This window comes from Desmodus rotundus, chromosome 1 (genome assembly GCF_022682495.2).
Source record: "Desmodus rotundus isolate HL8 chromosome 1, HLdesRot8A.1, whole genome shotgun sequence".
NCBI lineage: Eukaryota > Metazoa > Chordata > Mammalia > Chiroptera > Phyllostomidae > Desmodus > Desmodus rotundus.
The window spans coordinates 1,091,436-1,107,441 of NC_071387.1; the positions used below are offsets into that span (position 1 = coordinate 1,091,436).

General features: G+C 64.9%; 2 protein-coding genes across 2 annotated transcripts; one reads left to right on the top strand and one right to left on the bottom strand.

Annotated features, from left to right (window-relative positions):
* The first annotated feature begins 3 nt into the window (after positions 1–3).
* Positions 4–4,901, top strand: SURF2 (surfeit 2). The gene is made up of 6 exons (XM_053918930.1): positions 4–135; positions 226–380; positions 975–1,078; positions 3,077–3,271; positions 3,410–3,573; positions 4,017–4,901. Exons 1-6 carry the CDS (start codon positions 58–60, stop codon positions 4,095–4,097), a joined length of 777 nt encoding a protein of 258 aa, XP_053774905.1. The 5' UTR covers positions 4–57; the 3' UTR covers positions 4,098–4,901.
* Positions 4,389–15,733, bottom strand: SURF4 (surfeit 4). The gene is made up of 6 exons (XM_053918921.2): positions 15,518–15,733; positions 9,021–9,207; positions 8,464–8,540; positions 7,777–7,820; positions 7,174–7,360; positions 4,389–6,600 (listed from the first exon to the last, which is right to left on the bottom strand). The coding sequence occupies exons 1-6, from the start codon at positions 15,563–15,565 to the stop codon at positions 6,334–6,336; spliced, it is 810 nt and encodes a 269-aa protein (XP_053774896.1). The 5' UTR covers positions 15,566–15,733; the 3' UTR covers positions 4,389–6,333.
* Positions 15,734–16,006: the final 273 nt, after the last annotated feature.

The window sequence follows — 16,006 nt, forward strand, 5'->3', positions numbered from 1 at the left end:
CCGCCAAGCCCCGCCCCCACCGGTCCACGTGGTTCAAACTCCGCCGGCCGCCCAGCCATGGAGGACATGCCTGAGGATGTGCGAGCCTTCCTGCGTGAGCACCCGAGCCTGCGGCTGCAGCCGGGCGCCTGCAAGGTACGCGGGGCCGGAGTCCCCGACCTCCCACAGGACTCCCGCCCCGGCCGGTCCCCTGGGCCCCCTGACCGCCCTGCCTCCCGCCCGCAGGTGAGGTGTGCTCTGACCGGCCACGAGCTACCCTGCCGCCTGCCCGAGCTCCGGGTCTACACCAGCGGCAGGAAATACCGGCGGCTGACCCACGCCTGCCCGGCCTTCGACTACTCCGCCTTCGAGCCGCACGTCGTGCCCAGCACCAAGAACCCGTACGTGGGGGCGGGGCCGACGGGTGCAGCGGGTGTGGGGTGTGGGCTGGCGGCGCTCCGGCGCTGGACTCAGGTCTCCGAGCCCGCCTGCGCGGCGTCGGGAGACCTGCGGGGCAGGCGGGGGGGGGTCCCGAGCGCGGGTGAGGCCCGGCCCCTCGGAGCGGGTCGGCTGTTCTGTAACGTGAGGTTTGTCACCCGGGCCTGGGTGGAGCTCTTGAGCTCAGGTTCACGAGTTACTTTGAAGCAGAACTTTGATTTAGCCGAGAGTGTGTGGTTGGCAGAAATAGTCAAAAGGGAGAGGGGCAGCAGCACGCCCCTTTATGGAGAACTTTCACGTTGAGCCCTCGCGTGATCTCGCAGCAGAGCTGGTGAAGGCTGGCCACGTGCTGGGGCAAATGGCGAGGCAGCCGGCCATGTGGGTTGGTGGTTCTCCCCGGAGCTTTTCAGAAGCCTGATGCCCAGGCCTCGTTTTGGACACACTACCCCACTCCCATCAGCTCCTCAGGGTGGTTCTGAGAGGCAGCCACCGTGGCAACCGGGCATCTGGACCTCTCATGAGCTGCCCTGCAAACCGAGGTCCCCCCTGCCCCTTAGGCGCCAGCTGTTCTGCAAACTCACCCTGCGGCACATAAACAAATCCCCTGAGCATGTGCTGAGGCACACGCAGGGCCGGCGCTACCAGAAAGCTCTGCGTAAATGTAAGTGATGTGGGGGCACAGCCTGCCTGAGCCCCGGAGATCCCGGTGCATGCCTGCCCTCACCTGGGAGCGCCCCTAGAGGGCAGAAGTGGCGCCCCGGTCCTCCTCGGGTGGATGCGGCAGTCCCGCACAGTGGGGAGGTGCGGGGCCGGCAGCAGGCTCCCTCCTCAGTTAGCGTCGCTGCAGAACCTGGGACTTCTAAGTGCAATGACATGCACCTAAGCTGGTTTTACCTTCGGCTGATTGACTAGAGTCGCGTTCCTGGGGCAGCTCATCCGTGTGACAAGGAAACGGCGTTTTTGGTGTGCCTGTGATGGACGCTGCCAGGGGATGTGCTGGGACCGGCAGGGCCTGCCTGACTCAGGAGGCCTGGGAAAGCTCCAAGGGCTTCGCTGTGGGTTGGGGGGCGGCAGGACCTGCTGAGTGGGAGAGGACAGGGTCCGAGGCACGGACACCAGGCAGGGAGCTGCTGAAGTACATGCCTTCGTTTTGTCACCACGCACCGTGGGTGGAAGGGAGGGTGGGCACAGCGGGTCCCGGCTGCACTGATGGCGTGAAAGCCGGGACCTGCGGGCCAGCGTGTCTCAGCATCATCGCTGTTCCTGAGGATCGGGGAGGAAGGGACGGTGGGTGGCTGTGCAGCCCTTCAGGTGTGAAGATGGTGGCTGTGGTTCCCAGCTGGTCGCCAGGTGTTGGGAGGGAAGGCGGAAGGATGTGGTCAGGTCTTGGCTGTTTGTGGGCAGGATTGCTGGCTGAGGAGTGAGGGGCAGGGGCAAAGCAACCAAGTCCCAAGTCCTCCGCTTGAGAACTGGCAGGTGCTGGCGGAGTCTGGGTCATAGGCTTTCGGGGAAAGTTAAAAGTGAAAGGTGAGCACTTCGAAGGGGAGGTGTCAGGGTGGGAGGCTGCTGGTGCAAAACGTTGGCATCCAGGTCGTATTTGCATCCAGGGAGCCAGGTGAGAATGGACAAGGCAGGGCCTGCGCACTGAGAAGGAACCAGGTGTCTGGGATAGAGAGGAGGTTCAGGGAGCAAGAGGGGGACTCTTACCAAAAGTCAGCAAAGGGGAGATGAGATAGAGGCAGGCTGGAGCGGGGCAGAGGGCTGCAGCCCGCGAGCTGGGGAGGGGAGGGGGGACCAGGCAGGGGCGGCCAGGTGGGTTTGATGACGGGAAGACAGGACCAAGCGGCCAGGGCACTGCTGCTTCCGGCGGAGAGTGAGGCCCCATCTGCACCGGTGTCTGGGGGCCTGTGGGGCCCCTTGCTGTGGGCAGGAAGGAGTTGGGGGCAGGTCCAAGGCTGACTCCCAGGGCTGAGACCAGAGGAGGCGGCTCCACATGGTGGTGCGGGCCCCTGGCCAAGGACGCTGAGGAGACACCGTGTTCGGGTTCTGGTGGCGAAAAGGCTGTGTGGCCGCAGAGTGGGAGGCAGTGAAGAAGAAGGGGTGAGGTGCTAGAGGTGGTTAGGTAAACACAGGGACCCCAGCAGGGCTCGCCCATGCCGTGAATGATGGCAGGAGCTGGGGGGATGGTGGGAGCCAGGCCCCCATCTCCACCTGTCCCTGGGGGAGCCACACTGCCCTGCAGAGGCTGCTCCAAGTCCTTGGTGCAGGGGGAGCAGTGGGGCTGCAGCAAGGTCCTTCCAAGGGAGCCCCGTTCCTGCCCCGGAGCCCCAGCCAAGGCTGGCAGAGGAGGTGCCAACTTCCACGGAGCCGCCGTGCCTGTGAGGGGCTGCAGCCTCCCAGCAACAGGCTGGCGTGACTTCCAGGTCCGGGGCCTGAGCCCCATATCGCTCGGCTCCCTCCCAGCTGGAGGAGGGTGCTCAAGGTCCAGTAGACTTGTCCCGTCTTCTCGCCCCTTGGCCACACTTCTGCTGGCCTCTCCTGTCCCAGGAGGAACTGAGCTGGTGACATTCCTTGTCGGTCGCTGCAGACCTGTGCCTGGGGGGTGGGGCCCAGGGGCCAGACATGGGGAGGACGGGGCAGTGTGCGGCCTGTCGTGCAGATGACGAGTGCCAGAAGCAGGGTGTGGAGTACGTGCCCGCCCGCCTCCTGCACAAGAAGAGGACGAGGGAAGACCAGGTGGACAGCAATGGGCCACCCTGGCCGAGAGCAGCCTTCTGGGAGCCCGAGTCCAGCGATGACGACAACGGAGCAGCCCAACATAACAGTGACGACAGCATGGCAGACCTGTACCCGGGTGAGTGGGGACGTGTCCCTCCCTTTGCCCTCCCGTTGGCTGTTGGGTGGGTTCCGGTCCTGTTCAGGTCACAGCATCGAGCGGGCTCTGGCCTGTGCCCCCCCCTCACCACTCCCTGCCCACCCCGCTTCCTCACAGCCGAGCTGTTCACCAGGAAGCACCCGGGAGGGATGGAGCACAAGCACGACCCTGATGGCATTTTGATGGATGAGGACGAGAGGCCAAGGCGTCTGGGAGGAAAGGGCCCGGCGGACTCGCAGGAGGTCGGGGTGGCCCAGGAGCCGGCCCTCCAGCGCCAGAAGGTGAGGGACGAGCAGGGCTGTGCCCGGCAGCAGCTTCCTTGGTGATGGTTTTCGGTTCCCTTAGAAAGACAGAGGGAGCCGTCTGGCAGGGAACACACCCCACTGACACCACCTCCGTGAGCCTCAGCCGGGGCTGCTCTCAGTTCCACACCTGTGTACAACAGGCTTCCTGGTCTAAGGGGCAGCTCCCGGGGTGCAGCAGGGACCCTAGGGAGGGGCCGACAAGACACTGCCCTGCGCCCGCACCTTTGTAACCGGGGTGGGGATTTCGACCCCTCGGGTGGGTGAGCAGAGTGGAGCAGGAGTCGTCCAGGTCTCTGTTACGCGGTTGGGGTCTGAAGTGCCGCCTTCAGTAGGGCGGGCAGGTGTGGGAGGCTGCGGGGAGAGCACCAACCCGGCTGCCCTTTGCCTTGGGACTGACTGGAACTCTGTCCCCACCACAGAAGCAGTTGAGCTCCTCGAAGAAGCTGGAGAGCCGTCAAGGCCGGCCGCAGCGCTTCGGCTCCTTTAAGCAGTTGGGTTAATGAACGGTCGCCGGAGAAACACGTCGTGGCCTCGCTGGAGTTGGGACAGTCCATGGTGTTCCTCTTCTGGCTGCTCGCCGCGTGTCCCCCACACCGCCGGGGTGTCCCCAGGCTTTGTCCATCCACTCCTCGTCAGCTGCCCCCGACGGCAGGGCCCTGTCCTCTGCACCCAGGACGCAGCAGGGGCCCGAGGGAAGGACCCTGTCTGGACGTGGCCTAGGTGCTTCTCCCTGCAGCACCTGGAGAGGGAGGGTCCCGCCCCCCTGGACAGCACCTGAGGGTCACACTGTGTACAACAAACGCCATAGTTTATTTTGGTGTTTCCAAAAATCAAACTGTTTCCAAACACAACTAAGATATAAAATACAGCGTAAGATGAGATTGATACCTATTTTCCCACATAAAGCAAAAATATTTTCAGAAATTATCTGCCGATACTAACTGGTCGATCGTCTTCTGTTGCTCCCTGCAACGGTGCCAGCCCCGACCCGGGCACTGCCGCTCAGGGCCGGACTGGCGGCAGCAACCTCCTGCCGGCGATCCACGAGCTGCGCCGCTGGCCTCCCAGCTCAGTCCACCCCACAGACCAGCAGGGGTCTCCTGGCAGCCCTTTGGTGGGGCTGTCAGGCTGTGTTGGGGTGGGGGGCCGGATGAGAGGCCGCCAGGCCTGGGCCGAGTCAAAGTGAAGAGACACTACGTAGTGAGTGACCGAGTGACCAGGAGCAGAGATGTCCTGTTCTGTGGCCACGGCTTCGTCTAGGCAACGCTCGGGATGAGCCTCCGCTGTGTTTGGGACATGGGAAGGGGGGCAAAAGGTGCACCACTACCCCCTTGGGATAGGTGGAACCAGGCTGCAGAGCCAGGTACGATTCTAAGGGGCCTGGAGGGCAAAAGGCAGCTCCCCCTCCCTGAGCAGCCCATGGGGGTGGGGGGAGGAGGGCCAGGAGGCTCTCCTGCACTCTGGCTGGTCTGGAAGGCAAACGTGGCCCTGGCCCCTGGCAGCCCTGGGGACCCCCAGGCTTGCCCACCAAGCTGATGGCCAGGGAGCCAAGTCCCGAAGACAGGCTCTGAGGGGCCCATGGGCCCTCTTCCACATCTGGCTGGCCTAGCCACGGGGGTCTGCCCCCGAAAGATCTGGGGAAGAGGACAGTGGGAGGCCCAAGGACCTTCTGGCTCCCCTGGTGGCCTTCGAGAGGACACAGACGGGTGCGCAACAGCAAGTAGTGCAGCATAAGGCAACGTCAGAGAGCCTTAACTACAGGAGTCAGACCCGACCGGCAAGGCATCCAAGTCGTAGGGTGATCCGGGCTGCAGCCAGCAAAGCGAGCTGCTCTGAGTGGGCAACAGCCTCGTGGACACGGAGCCGTGGCCGAGTGGCCTGGGAGGACCCTCAGGCCCAAGGAAAAATCCAGGGGGCACCCGGCCAGGGCAGGCCCTGCCCAGCATCAGCCGAGGCTATGAAGGGTCGAGTGCGAGGTAACTGGTCTGAGCCGGCGCTGCCACCACCCTGCCCCACTGGCGGCGGCCCCGGCACTGCCAGGGCCTCTTCCCCACCATGAGCCGCTTCGGCTTCCAGGGTGCGGCCCCGTGTGAACTACGCCTGCCCGGGCCAGTTTTCTGATTCGTCAATGACTTTGACCAGGAACTGTGAGTGGCCCCTCTCATACCGCCCAGTTCTTGCGGGTTGGGGTCCCTCTAAACTTTTCCACCCCTACGAAGTGTCACAACGCAAGGCAGAGGCACCATGGAGGCCACTGGGCAGTTCTGAACCAGGGAGTTGGACAGTGTGTTTGAGGCTTGGCTGGGCCATCCGAAATCATTTAGTAGTTTTAGCTAAAAACGTAAACCTTAAAAAAATAAGAGGGAGACCGCTTCGAAGGGTACACAGATGTATCTGCTCACAGGACAGCTTGAAGGCCCCCATCACCCGAGAGAGAAACCAGACAGGAAGGGCTGCAGCCGTCCAGCTGCCTGTGCCGAGCAGCGGAGCCGAGCTGATGCCTCACAGGGGGAGGGCCATGCTCACTGTCCGGCCAGCACCGAACGGTCAGGCCGCAGGTGGTGGGTCCAGAGCAGATTTGGCCATCGATTTTCAGGTATCTGTCAAGAAAGTTCTCAAACATCTGTGCCTTTATGGAGGGGGGAGGAAGCAGGGTACGCAGATGCTGGCAGCCTGTCGAGCCCACCCCGAGCCGGTCCTCGACGGCCACGGGGCTCAGCCGGCAGGGAGGGTCCGTTACCACTCTTTCTTCTTCTCGTCCATGGAGACGCCGCCGGGGCCCAGGGCCACCACCAGGAGCAGGCCCCCGATCACCGACATGGTCTGGAAGAAGTCGTACTTGAGGAAGTCGTGCATGGGCTTGTAGACGGGCACGGTCCAGAAGGCGTTGAAGTACACGTTGATGGCGAACAGCCAGACGACCAGGGTCAAGGCGGCCAGCTTGGTTTTGAAGCCGACAGCCACCAAGATCATCAGTGCGGTGCCCACGATGTTCTGCAGGATCTGCGTGGGCGGGGAGGTGAGAAAGGCAGGTGCGCGTGAGGGAGAGGCGGGCCGTGCCTTACAAACGGGCCGCTGGCACCGAAATGTCCCTGCCCAGAGCCGGGTGGGACGAAGGGGTGTACCGAGACGCCAGCCACCAGCTGGGGACACGCATGGGGGCTGTGGGCACAGGAGGCACCGCGCAGCAGTGCTTTGCGTGCAGCGAGCCAACAGCCCGAGACCGCTCGAGGCTAAGCTCAGAGGACTCAAGTCCCCAGGGTCCCTGAGAACCAGCCGGCCGTCCACTGCCTGCTCGGTAAGCCCCTGGGGGACCAGGGCAGAACCTTCTCCAACTCTGCACGCCCAGCACCAAAGATGAGACAGGACCGGCAGCGAGCAAAGAAAAAACAGGGTCTGCGTCAGGGACTGGCGCCGGGGCCCTGGCGCAGCTGGAGGTTCGGGGCCCAGCTGTTCGTAGGGCAGCTTCTTGGCACACAGGAGCCCAAGTCTCTTCCTCCTGTGGGGCCCACAGGCCTGCTTCCCATGAGCCCGCCCAGCTGCCCCGCGCAGGGAGGCCCGGGCGGCGGTACTCACGGAGAAGAAGCTGGCGTCGAAGTGCAGCAAGGTCATGAACATGAGCACCAGCAGCACCCGGCCGCCCAGCTGCATGTACTGCCGGGGGGAGCTCTCGCGCACGGTGGGCACGCCTGCGAACATGCTCTTCCCCTCCGAGCGGGACTCCGCCAGCAGCAGCAGCAGGCCCCCGCCCAGAGCCAGGTTCCTGAGGGGCAGAGATGCGGGCTCGTCACCAGACCTGACGGGGAGACCATGGCCCCTCCGCTCCCTTCTGCAGACCAAGCAGGACACGGAGGTTGCGGGCCCCTGGGGCCACAGAGCCCTGTGCCACCTGCAGAGTCCCACCACTCACACGACTGAGGACACAGGTGTGCGTGCCACCATCGCCGAGCACACTCGGAGCCCTGCACTGGCCTCAGCTTTACTGTGGACCAGCTGGGTCCCTGGGAACAGTGTTTCCACCTGCCCCCCGCCCCCGTGAAATCTGGGGTCTGGAGAGGTGACTTCCCTCTCACTTGAGTGCTAGGGGTCCTGGGCGAGGGGGCTGCAGACAATCCCCCACCCCCCACGGAGCCCCAGCCCAAGCTCGGATGGGGAGGGGAGGGGAGGGAGCGCACGTACCTCATCAGAAACTTCAGGTCCCATAAGATGCTGTAGGCGATCGTCTGGGGGGCAGGACAGAGACACTTGGGTGGGGGCACTTTCAAAGAGCCTTCTTCCCTCCCCCACCCCCGGGTTACCAGCATGAGGCAGTTTCCCCAGTAGAAGACTCGTGAACCACCCCAGGGCACCCAGGGCAGCCCCGACTTTGGAGCGCCCTGCTGAGTCAGAGCTGAGCCCGGGTGCCCGGGAGAGCCCAGTGGTCGGGGAGCCTGGCCCAGACCCCACGGCTGTGGGCTAAAGACCACTTCTGACTAGCCAGCTGCTCTTCTGCGTGAGGGAGAACGCTAATGACAAGAGGGTCCTGGCTGCAGGCAACCCTGGGATTCGCCCATCTGTCAGAGAAACCCCAGAAGGTGGAGAAAGGGGGGACCCAGTGCTGGGTGCCCACGCAGGGCACAGCCTGCCCGGCCCTGCTTGGCCGCCGCTTGTCCCGAGTTTGCCTGGAGGAAAGTCAAGCCATTTTTCAGAGGAGAGCAGCAGTGCCAGGGACAGGTGCACGGAGGGCCGCGGGACAGACAGAGCCCCCAGAAATGCCTTTCCAGAAGCTCTGTTCCAGCCAGAGCAAGAAGCAGCAAGGCCCCGAGCACACTCCCTGGTGGCAGCACTGGGGCTCCTAAGCGAGACGCGACCCTACGCCCTAGTTACCTGCAGCGCGATGATTCCGAAGAGCCCGAAGCAGGCGTACTGCACGAAGTTCCTGCTCAGCACCAGGATGCAGCCGGCTGGAAAGGGGGAGGCCAGGGTCAGAGGGCATGGCGTGGGTCCTGGGCCAGGAGACACTGCCTCGCTGCGCCCTCAGGGACAGGGGCGGCCCAGCGAGCTCAACTCAAGCTGTGGGAGGGTGAGGGCCAGGCACAGCCCCACCGACATGCCGACTTGCTACAGAGAACGGGCAGGGTCCGCGGCGGCAGCCACGGGCTCTGTGTGGTGCTGCAAGACAGGCTGCCAGGGCTCGTCCCCACCCCGCCCTGCGTGCGCACAGCCTGGGGCGGGGGAAAGCCTGAGGCCCCCGGAGCCGCATTCCGGCCCCACCTGTCCTCTCCCTTCTCCTGGACTCATGGTCCTGGAAGCCTTGGGAGCTCACTGCCGGCTCTGCCCCATCTCCTGCTCTGGGCCGTTCGACGCAGGGGCCGGGCACCCCCGCGATCAGCCAGGGCAGACACCCAGCACCAGGGAGCCCGCCCGCCCCCGGGGCCACTCACTCAGCTGCCCGAGCAGGTTGAGGAGCACGAAGGTGGAGGCCACCAGGTAGCCGCAGCCCCAGGTGCTGTCGATGTAGTCCCGCTGCTCGCCCCACTGGAACCACATGCGCACGCCGTCCTCCAGGAAGGTGCTGATCAGGCAGAGACGTGCCACGTGTGGCAGGTACTGCTTCGTGACGCGGAGGAACTGTTGGGCCACAGGTGCCAATGAGGGGCTGCGGCCAGGCCCGGCCCCCCGCTTCCCAGGCCCCTGCTGCCAGCACGCCCGCGCTGGGACGGCGTGACCCTCTTCTGTGCCCTCCTCTGTCACCTCAGCAGACACATCGAGCGGTCGCCAAGCAAGAACTGCCTCAAGACGCAGCCTCTGCCCCCACCACCCAGCGGTGCTCGGAGCCCCTCGGGACGGAAGAGGGTGGAGAGTGCCGAGACGACGGTCCACTTTGGTCACAGCCGGGCTCCCAGGCCTGGCGTCCTCGTGGTCAGCCAGCCCGAGCTCCCCACTCACACCCACCCAGCACCTCCAGGGCAGTGAGAGGCTGGCCAGCACTCGTGTGCAGTCAGGGCCACGGCGCACTGCCTGGCCCGTGACAGCCCCCCTGCAGAGCTTGGGCGGCTCCGTGCGCGCCACTGCTGGTGAACACCCGGACTTGGTGTGGGTGACGGCCAGGAAGCTCAGGGGCTTTCTGAGGGCCCGAGTAGGTCTCAACTAAAACCACGGAACAAACGGGGCGGACGGCCATTTCAATGGCACTGACATTCAGGTGTGCAGAGTCCCTGGCTAAGGTCGGAGAGAAACATGTCAATCGCTTCCACCGGCTCCGTGCCAGCCGCACCCTTTACGACGCTTGATCGGGAGACAGACACAGGTGGACACTGAGGTACAAGTGTCACCAGGTGTGCCGCGGGCACAGTCGCTCGCCAACCAAACGCGGCTGGAGTACAAAGGGGCAGAAGCCCTGGGGCGCACGATAGCAGAGCAGGAACTCGGGAGAAAGATTGGGGACCCACCCACAGGCCTGGTGTGTCAGCAAGTGTGAGTCCAAAGGGCGCTGGTGAGCTTGACCCTCAGAGGGACAGTCTAATTACTGTCCTGGCCCCTCTGGAGGCGGGGAAGCCTCCTGCGGGACCAGAGGTGAGGATGCAGAGGAGAGTGTTTCCGGACTTTCGGCATTTCTGAGAAGTTGTGTGAAGGTTCCAGAAACTGCTGATGCTGCCCGTCGCATGGACGGACGAGCCTCTGGCTGGAGAGCACAGGGGCGCCGGGGCAGGGGCAGACAGTTGCAAGCGGCCACACACTGGGCATCTGCTCTCTTCCACCTGCTGAGCTGGAGCCACCCCCACGGCTGGCTCCTCGCACTTGTGCTCCACCCCCACCCCAAGCAGTGGCAGAAGCTGACAGACAGGCAGCCAGGCAGGCCTGGAGGTCCCCGGGTGCAGAGGCAGGAGCCAGGGCCACCTCCTGGCTCTCCCCCCAGCAGCGTGCTCTGTGTGACCACGGTGCTTTGCGGGGGGTCTGGGCCACCCTTCTCCACAGTGAGGCCGGCTGGTGTGACAGTCGCTAGGGGTTGTTCCAGCTCCAATGAGCCAGAAGGAAGGGGCGGGGCGCGGACCTGCTGTCGAAAGAGGCCCCAGGTGCTCCCGGGTGAGCGCTGGAGTCCACGCAGAGCACGCACACGGATGCACACACCCTGGTGCGGTCCTGCGGCGGGCGCCGCGACCCCTCCCGCTCCTGCCTCGCAGCTGCCTCGCGACACTTTCAAGATGCCCAGCAACGGTACAGGCGCCCTCGTCCGCAGCCAGGCCTCCTGCCAGGGCCCCGCCGAGAGACGCTGGCACAGGACTCAGCAGGACAGGCCTCCCGGGGACGTCGAAGCCAGGAGCAGTGCTCGGTGAGGCTGAGCAGACCCAGAGACTGGAGCCACGATGGGCCGCCGGATGAGGGGTGCCAGGGACGCAAGGACAGAGGTCGGCGGTGCTCTGACTTGCCTCCCAAGTGATGCTCCCCAGGGGGGCATGCAAGCCCAGGCCCTGGGCTTGGGCCTGAGAGCGCCCTGTCTGTGGTACACCAACAGGCGGGAGAGCCTCCGGGATGAGTCCCGGCTCTTAATTTCAGTGTCTGGGTCAGAGGATGAAAGAGCCGCGCTAGAACCTTCCCTCCAGACAGGTGACTCACTCCCCGCCTCCCGTGCAGGCGGGCAGGCGGGGAGACAGCCGTCCTGTACTGTGGAAAACCCACCGCTACAGCCCAGGCCCCAAGCTCTCAATGGAGCTCAAACCTGGCTCCCAAAGTCAAGTGAGGTCCGGGTGCAGGCCGCCTTCCTGTCTTGTGAGTCTAGCCCGTTCAGAGCCCCTCCCAGACCAGCCATGCCCCCCAGTGGCACCCACGGGACTGGACATGAGGGAAAGAGCTGTGGTCAACACCTCGAGGCCTGGCCCAGTCTTCACCTCGTCCCTGACGTCTGTCTCGGTCACCTTGGTTCAGACGTGGCCACTGAGCACACTCTGAGCTGCTCTGGGCAGTGTTCCTAAGCCAGCGCTCCGTCGGAGGGCAAGAAGAACCTGGCCACAGGCCTCCGGCAGCACCCGGGGGCGAGGCTGTCACCTTGCTGGCGCTCCCGCTGGGCGGGCCGAGGGCCCGAGACCCAGGCTGCTGCTCCTGGGAAGGACTTGGGCAGGACGACTGGAGGCAGACCCGCATGGGAGGCACCGTCAGGAGGGACGGCCACCCCGGGGGGGCCAGCCTTTCACAGGGATCTCCGAACCTCACAATCAAGCCCCACTGACAACAGCTAAGCAGCTTCAGAAACACGGGGAGCCGAGATTCTTTCCGAGGGGCTGCTACTTTAGAGGTCTGAAGGGGGCTTAGGAAACACAACCACACCGGCCTGGCCGTCACCCTGGGACACAGCGACCAGGCCCTGCAATCACCTGCAGCGCCTGCCAACACAGAAACCGCTTTCTCTTCCTACGTGGGGCCGAGGGACCCAGGGACAGCTGCCTGCAACTGCTGGCTAGCAAAGACTCTGAGGAGGAAGAAGAGGTGGCCTGGCTTTCCTTATCACTGGGGTCAGGGGCTGTCCTCCCCCAGGCCAGCCCATGCCCACACCTCCCTGGAAACCACAGCCTGTGGCCAGGCGACCTTCCTCGGGCGGATCAGGCCGGCGCAGGTGTGTGGCAACTGCCTCGTGGGAGTCCACCGTGACCACAGGACTCCCAGCCAGTGTCCCCGAGTGCTGCTCCGTAACTTCGTGCCGCACCCAGAGGGACAGGCAGGGGTCAGCTGGCCCTCAGCTGGAGAGATGGCCGGGCTTTCTCCACAAACACTCCACGTGTGACTGAGAGCCTCCCTAACCGCAGGGGCACAGCCAGACGGCTGAGAACCCAGCGGCGCCTCACCCTCCGGGGAAGCCTCACTAACCACAGCCTCGCCACATCCCCACCCCAGACAGGTGAGCGGGGAAGAGGGCGTCAACACCCTGCCATCCTGTCTCCTCACTCCTGAAGCATGGGGCAGGAAGCCCGGGTGGGGGTTGGGGGCGAGGGACAGAGCAGAGAAAATGCTCAGCACCCACACTACACGGCACCCATGAGCTGTGAGACCAGGGCCTGACTCCGTTGGCCGTGCCCGGGTCAGCGTGCTATGAGGCTGTCCCCACCACCCAGAGCTCTCCCAGAGGCCGCAGGTGCCCCTGGGGTGACAGCCCTGGGCCTGGCCGTCACGCTGGAGCGCAGGTAACAACGGCAAGGCCGCACTGGAGAACGGCCCCTCGCCATGGGCACGTCACCTTGGTGACCAGCCGTCAGGCAGAGCCCGTTACGTGCTACCACGCCTGCTTATGGGCATCACATCCTGCACACAGGCAGCAAGCACCAGGGCAGAGCGGGACATCTTTGGTATGCTGAGCTCACATGCCTCGGCCCCTCCGACCTGGTCTCAGATGGCTTTCCAGTGCCCAGCTCCCGCGGGGAGCACTCTCAGCACTTTCTGCAGCACCTGGCCCGCTGGGGGCTGGAGGACACCGTCCCCGGCTGCCCAGGGCAAGGAGCCTGATGCCAGCGCCAGCTTGGGAGCAGCCTGCCAGCACCAGCTAACCAGACGGCTCACCCTGCGCTCTCGCTGCTGTGGGCCTGAAGGAGAGGTCACGGATGGCCACGCAACCTCCCTCTCCACAACCGAGGACGGAGACATTGGCCGGCCTGGCTCGGGCAATGCGTGCAGAGGGCTGGCTCGCCACGGTGCCCGAAGGGGCCCGAGTTCCTGGCCTAACTGCCCGAGGGTGCACGGGCCTTTTTCCGCGACACTCTCGGGTCAAACCCTGTCACTTCAGTTTTGCTTTTGTTTTCTGAAAGCAAGGCTAGAGAAGAACAGGTATGTCGCATTATCTGATGAGCGACTTCGGTATTTCCCCATTCCCTTCAAATTAGATGGCTTTCACTTGAAAGGCCTGGACTCTCGTCCCTTTGTTCCTGGCCGCTTGGCTTTGCCACTTTAGGGACAAATGTTAAAAACAAGAGTGCGAGCCCAGCTTGGCCGGATTTGCTCCTGGGAAGCCGAGACTCTGGCTCTGCCCCCAGGGCCCCACCCACGCCCTGCTGTGTGGGCCTGCCTAGGGCAGCAGGACCAGAGCTCCGTCCTGGGGAGCCCTGGACCTCTGGACCCCTGAGTCGCCCACATGACCTCTGCCATCCCCAGGGCAGCTGACACGCTGACAGGGACCGCCTGGGCCGGCTCTGGTTTCCAGGCTGCGCGCCTCCTCGGTGCCCTTGCGCCAGAAGAGGGACCCCAGCCTCGGTGGGCCTTGCCAGCCCCCCCATAGCAACCCTCACCCGGTGCTGCCGCCCCACATGCCCGCCAGGGCCTTTCTGGGCCCCGGATTCCGCTGTGTTCGTGTAGAGCAGACAGAGGGCACAGAGGGAAAGAAGGGCGCGTCGCTGGGGAAGGAAGGCGGTGGCTGTCGGCAGGGAGCTGACCATGTGGTAGCCGGCAGCAGCCCAGCTACAGCCGTTGTGTCTGCACTTGGTTATGAAATTCACTTGCAAAACCAGGCTCCTCCAGGCCAAACAGCCAGGGTCCGCAGCCCTCGAGGTTCTCTAGGCTGAAAGGAGCCAACTTCCTTGGGAGTTGCTGACTGGGGAGATAAAACTGGGTCACCAAAATTATGTCAATGAAAACCGACAAGGCCTGCGTGGTTCCTGAGAGCCCGCGCTCGGAGCTGTTTCCGCGAGGTATGCAAGTTTGAAACTGTCTGCAGACGCAAAGTCAGGACCTCAGGGAAGACTAGGCTCCATGGCAATATACGGCCCCCCAGCTGGTTTTGTAACATCGGGTCACAGCAGAGCGCTGCACTGGGAACCCAATCACCCCTGGGGGGCGAAACGGAAAATCTTGTTCACTGGTAACTGATTAGAAAACACTCATTTTTTTTTTTTTTAAACACAGCCTTCCAAGAAGTGCACCCAGAGTGGGGTGGCTGGGTGCCCCCCTCCAAGAGTCGGTGACTGGCCCTCGCTGCTCTGAACTCAGGCAAAACCCACACGAACGCCTGTCGTGGGCCGCGCTCTTGCACATTAAGGGACGCCCCCTCTCTCTGCCAAGACTGGGCGCTCTGTCCCTTCCGCCTGCCAGGACCTCTGACACCCTCACTCAGCCTCCCGCCTGGCGGCTCCCCAGGACTGGAGAGGCCGCCCGCGCTCGGGAAGGAGAACCCGGGAAGCCGGGCGTCCCCTCCTCCCAGGTTTGTGTAAGACATATCTTCATTTAATTCAGCCCAGGGGCAGAGTCCAGGGAGGGAAACTGCGGGGTCAAAGGGACCCCACCGAGTCCACACACCTGGGAAAGAGAAAAAAAAAGGGCTGTGCTTTCTGCAGTTGGGGTGCATACCAGGGCGCCCCCTTTCCTCCGGGAGGACCCCCAGACCGCCTTGTCTGACCAACCCCGCTTCAGGATCCAGCTCCCCACCCCGCCTCCTAGGAGTGGAGTGCCCAGGCAAAGGAGAGGCGGGCAGGGATCGCCCCAGCAGCTGGAATGGAGGGCGCTCCCCAAGCCCCCCAGGGCTCGGGCCACCGCCTCCGGGCGGGGAGGCAGCCGCTCACACCCCTCAACTTCCAGGAAGGCCCGGGCCAAGCTGGGGGGACGGAGCACCCGAGATGAGTGCCGAAGCAGGGCCCGAGAACACACCCTAGACCGTAGTGAGGAGGCGGCGAGAAGGGCAGGCTGGGCCCAGGGGCGTCCCAGGCCGGGACAGGCAACGAGCCCAGGCCGGAGGGTCGTGGTTGGGGGAAGGGTGAGCGATCCCAGCGGTGGGATCCGGAGGGGGCGAAGGCACGGCCCAGGCTTCGGGGCGGCCCTGCAGGGCTCGGAGCGGGGGCCGGCTCTGGGAGCCGCCGGGGCGCGAGGTCGGGGGGTGGGGAGCGGGGGACCCGGTGGAGGGGGCCCGCGGAGGGGGCTCGGGGGAGGGGGCCCGGGGAGGGGAGGCCGCCGGGCCCACAGGCCGCACCTGGTCCGCGAAGTCCTCGGCCGTGCCCATCAGGTCGTTCTGGCCCATGGCGGCGGCGGGAGGCTCGGCTCACTCGCTCGCTCGCTCGCTCGCTCGGCGTCCCGCCCGTCGGCACCCTCGCCCTTCGCGGCCTCCACAGGAAGTGCCCGGCGGCCGGCCTGGTTTCTCGTCGGCGGCTCCAGCGGCTGCCACGTAGGCCAAGCCTTAAAGGGGCCGCGCCGGCGGGCCCGCCCGGGCCTCGCCTTAAAGGGGCCTCGCACTGCCCGCAGCCGTACGGCCCGCCGCGCACGCTGCTCCGCCCTCCCTAACCCTAGGCCCGCCCGCCACGCTCCGGCCACGCCCACCCCGTCCGACTCGCGTGAGGCTCCGCCCACCGGGCTTGGACCGCGTCGGCCCCTCCCGGCCCGCCCATAGGTCTAGGCCCCGCCCCCGGCACTCGAGGCTCCACCCAGCACGAAATTTAAAGCGGTCAGGCCCTGAGGGCCTGCT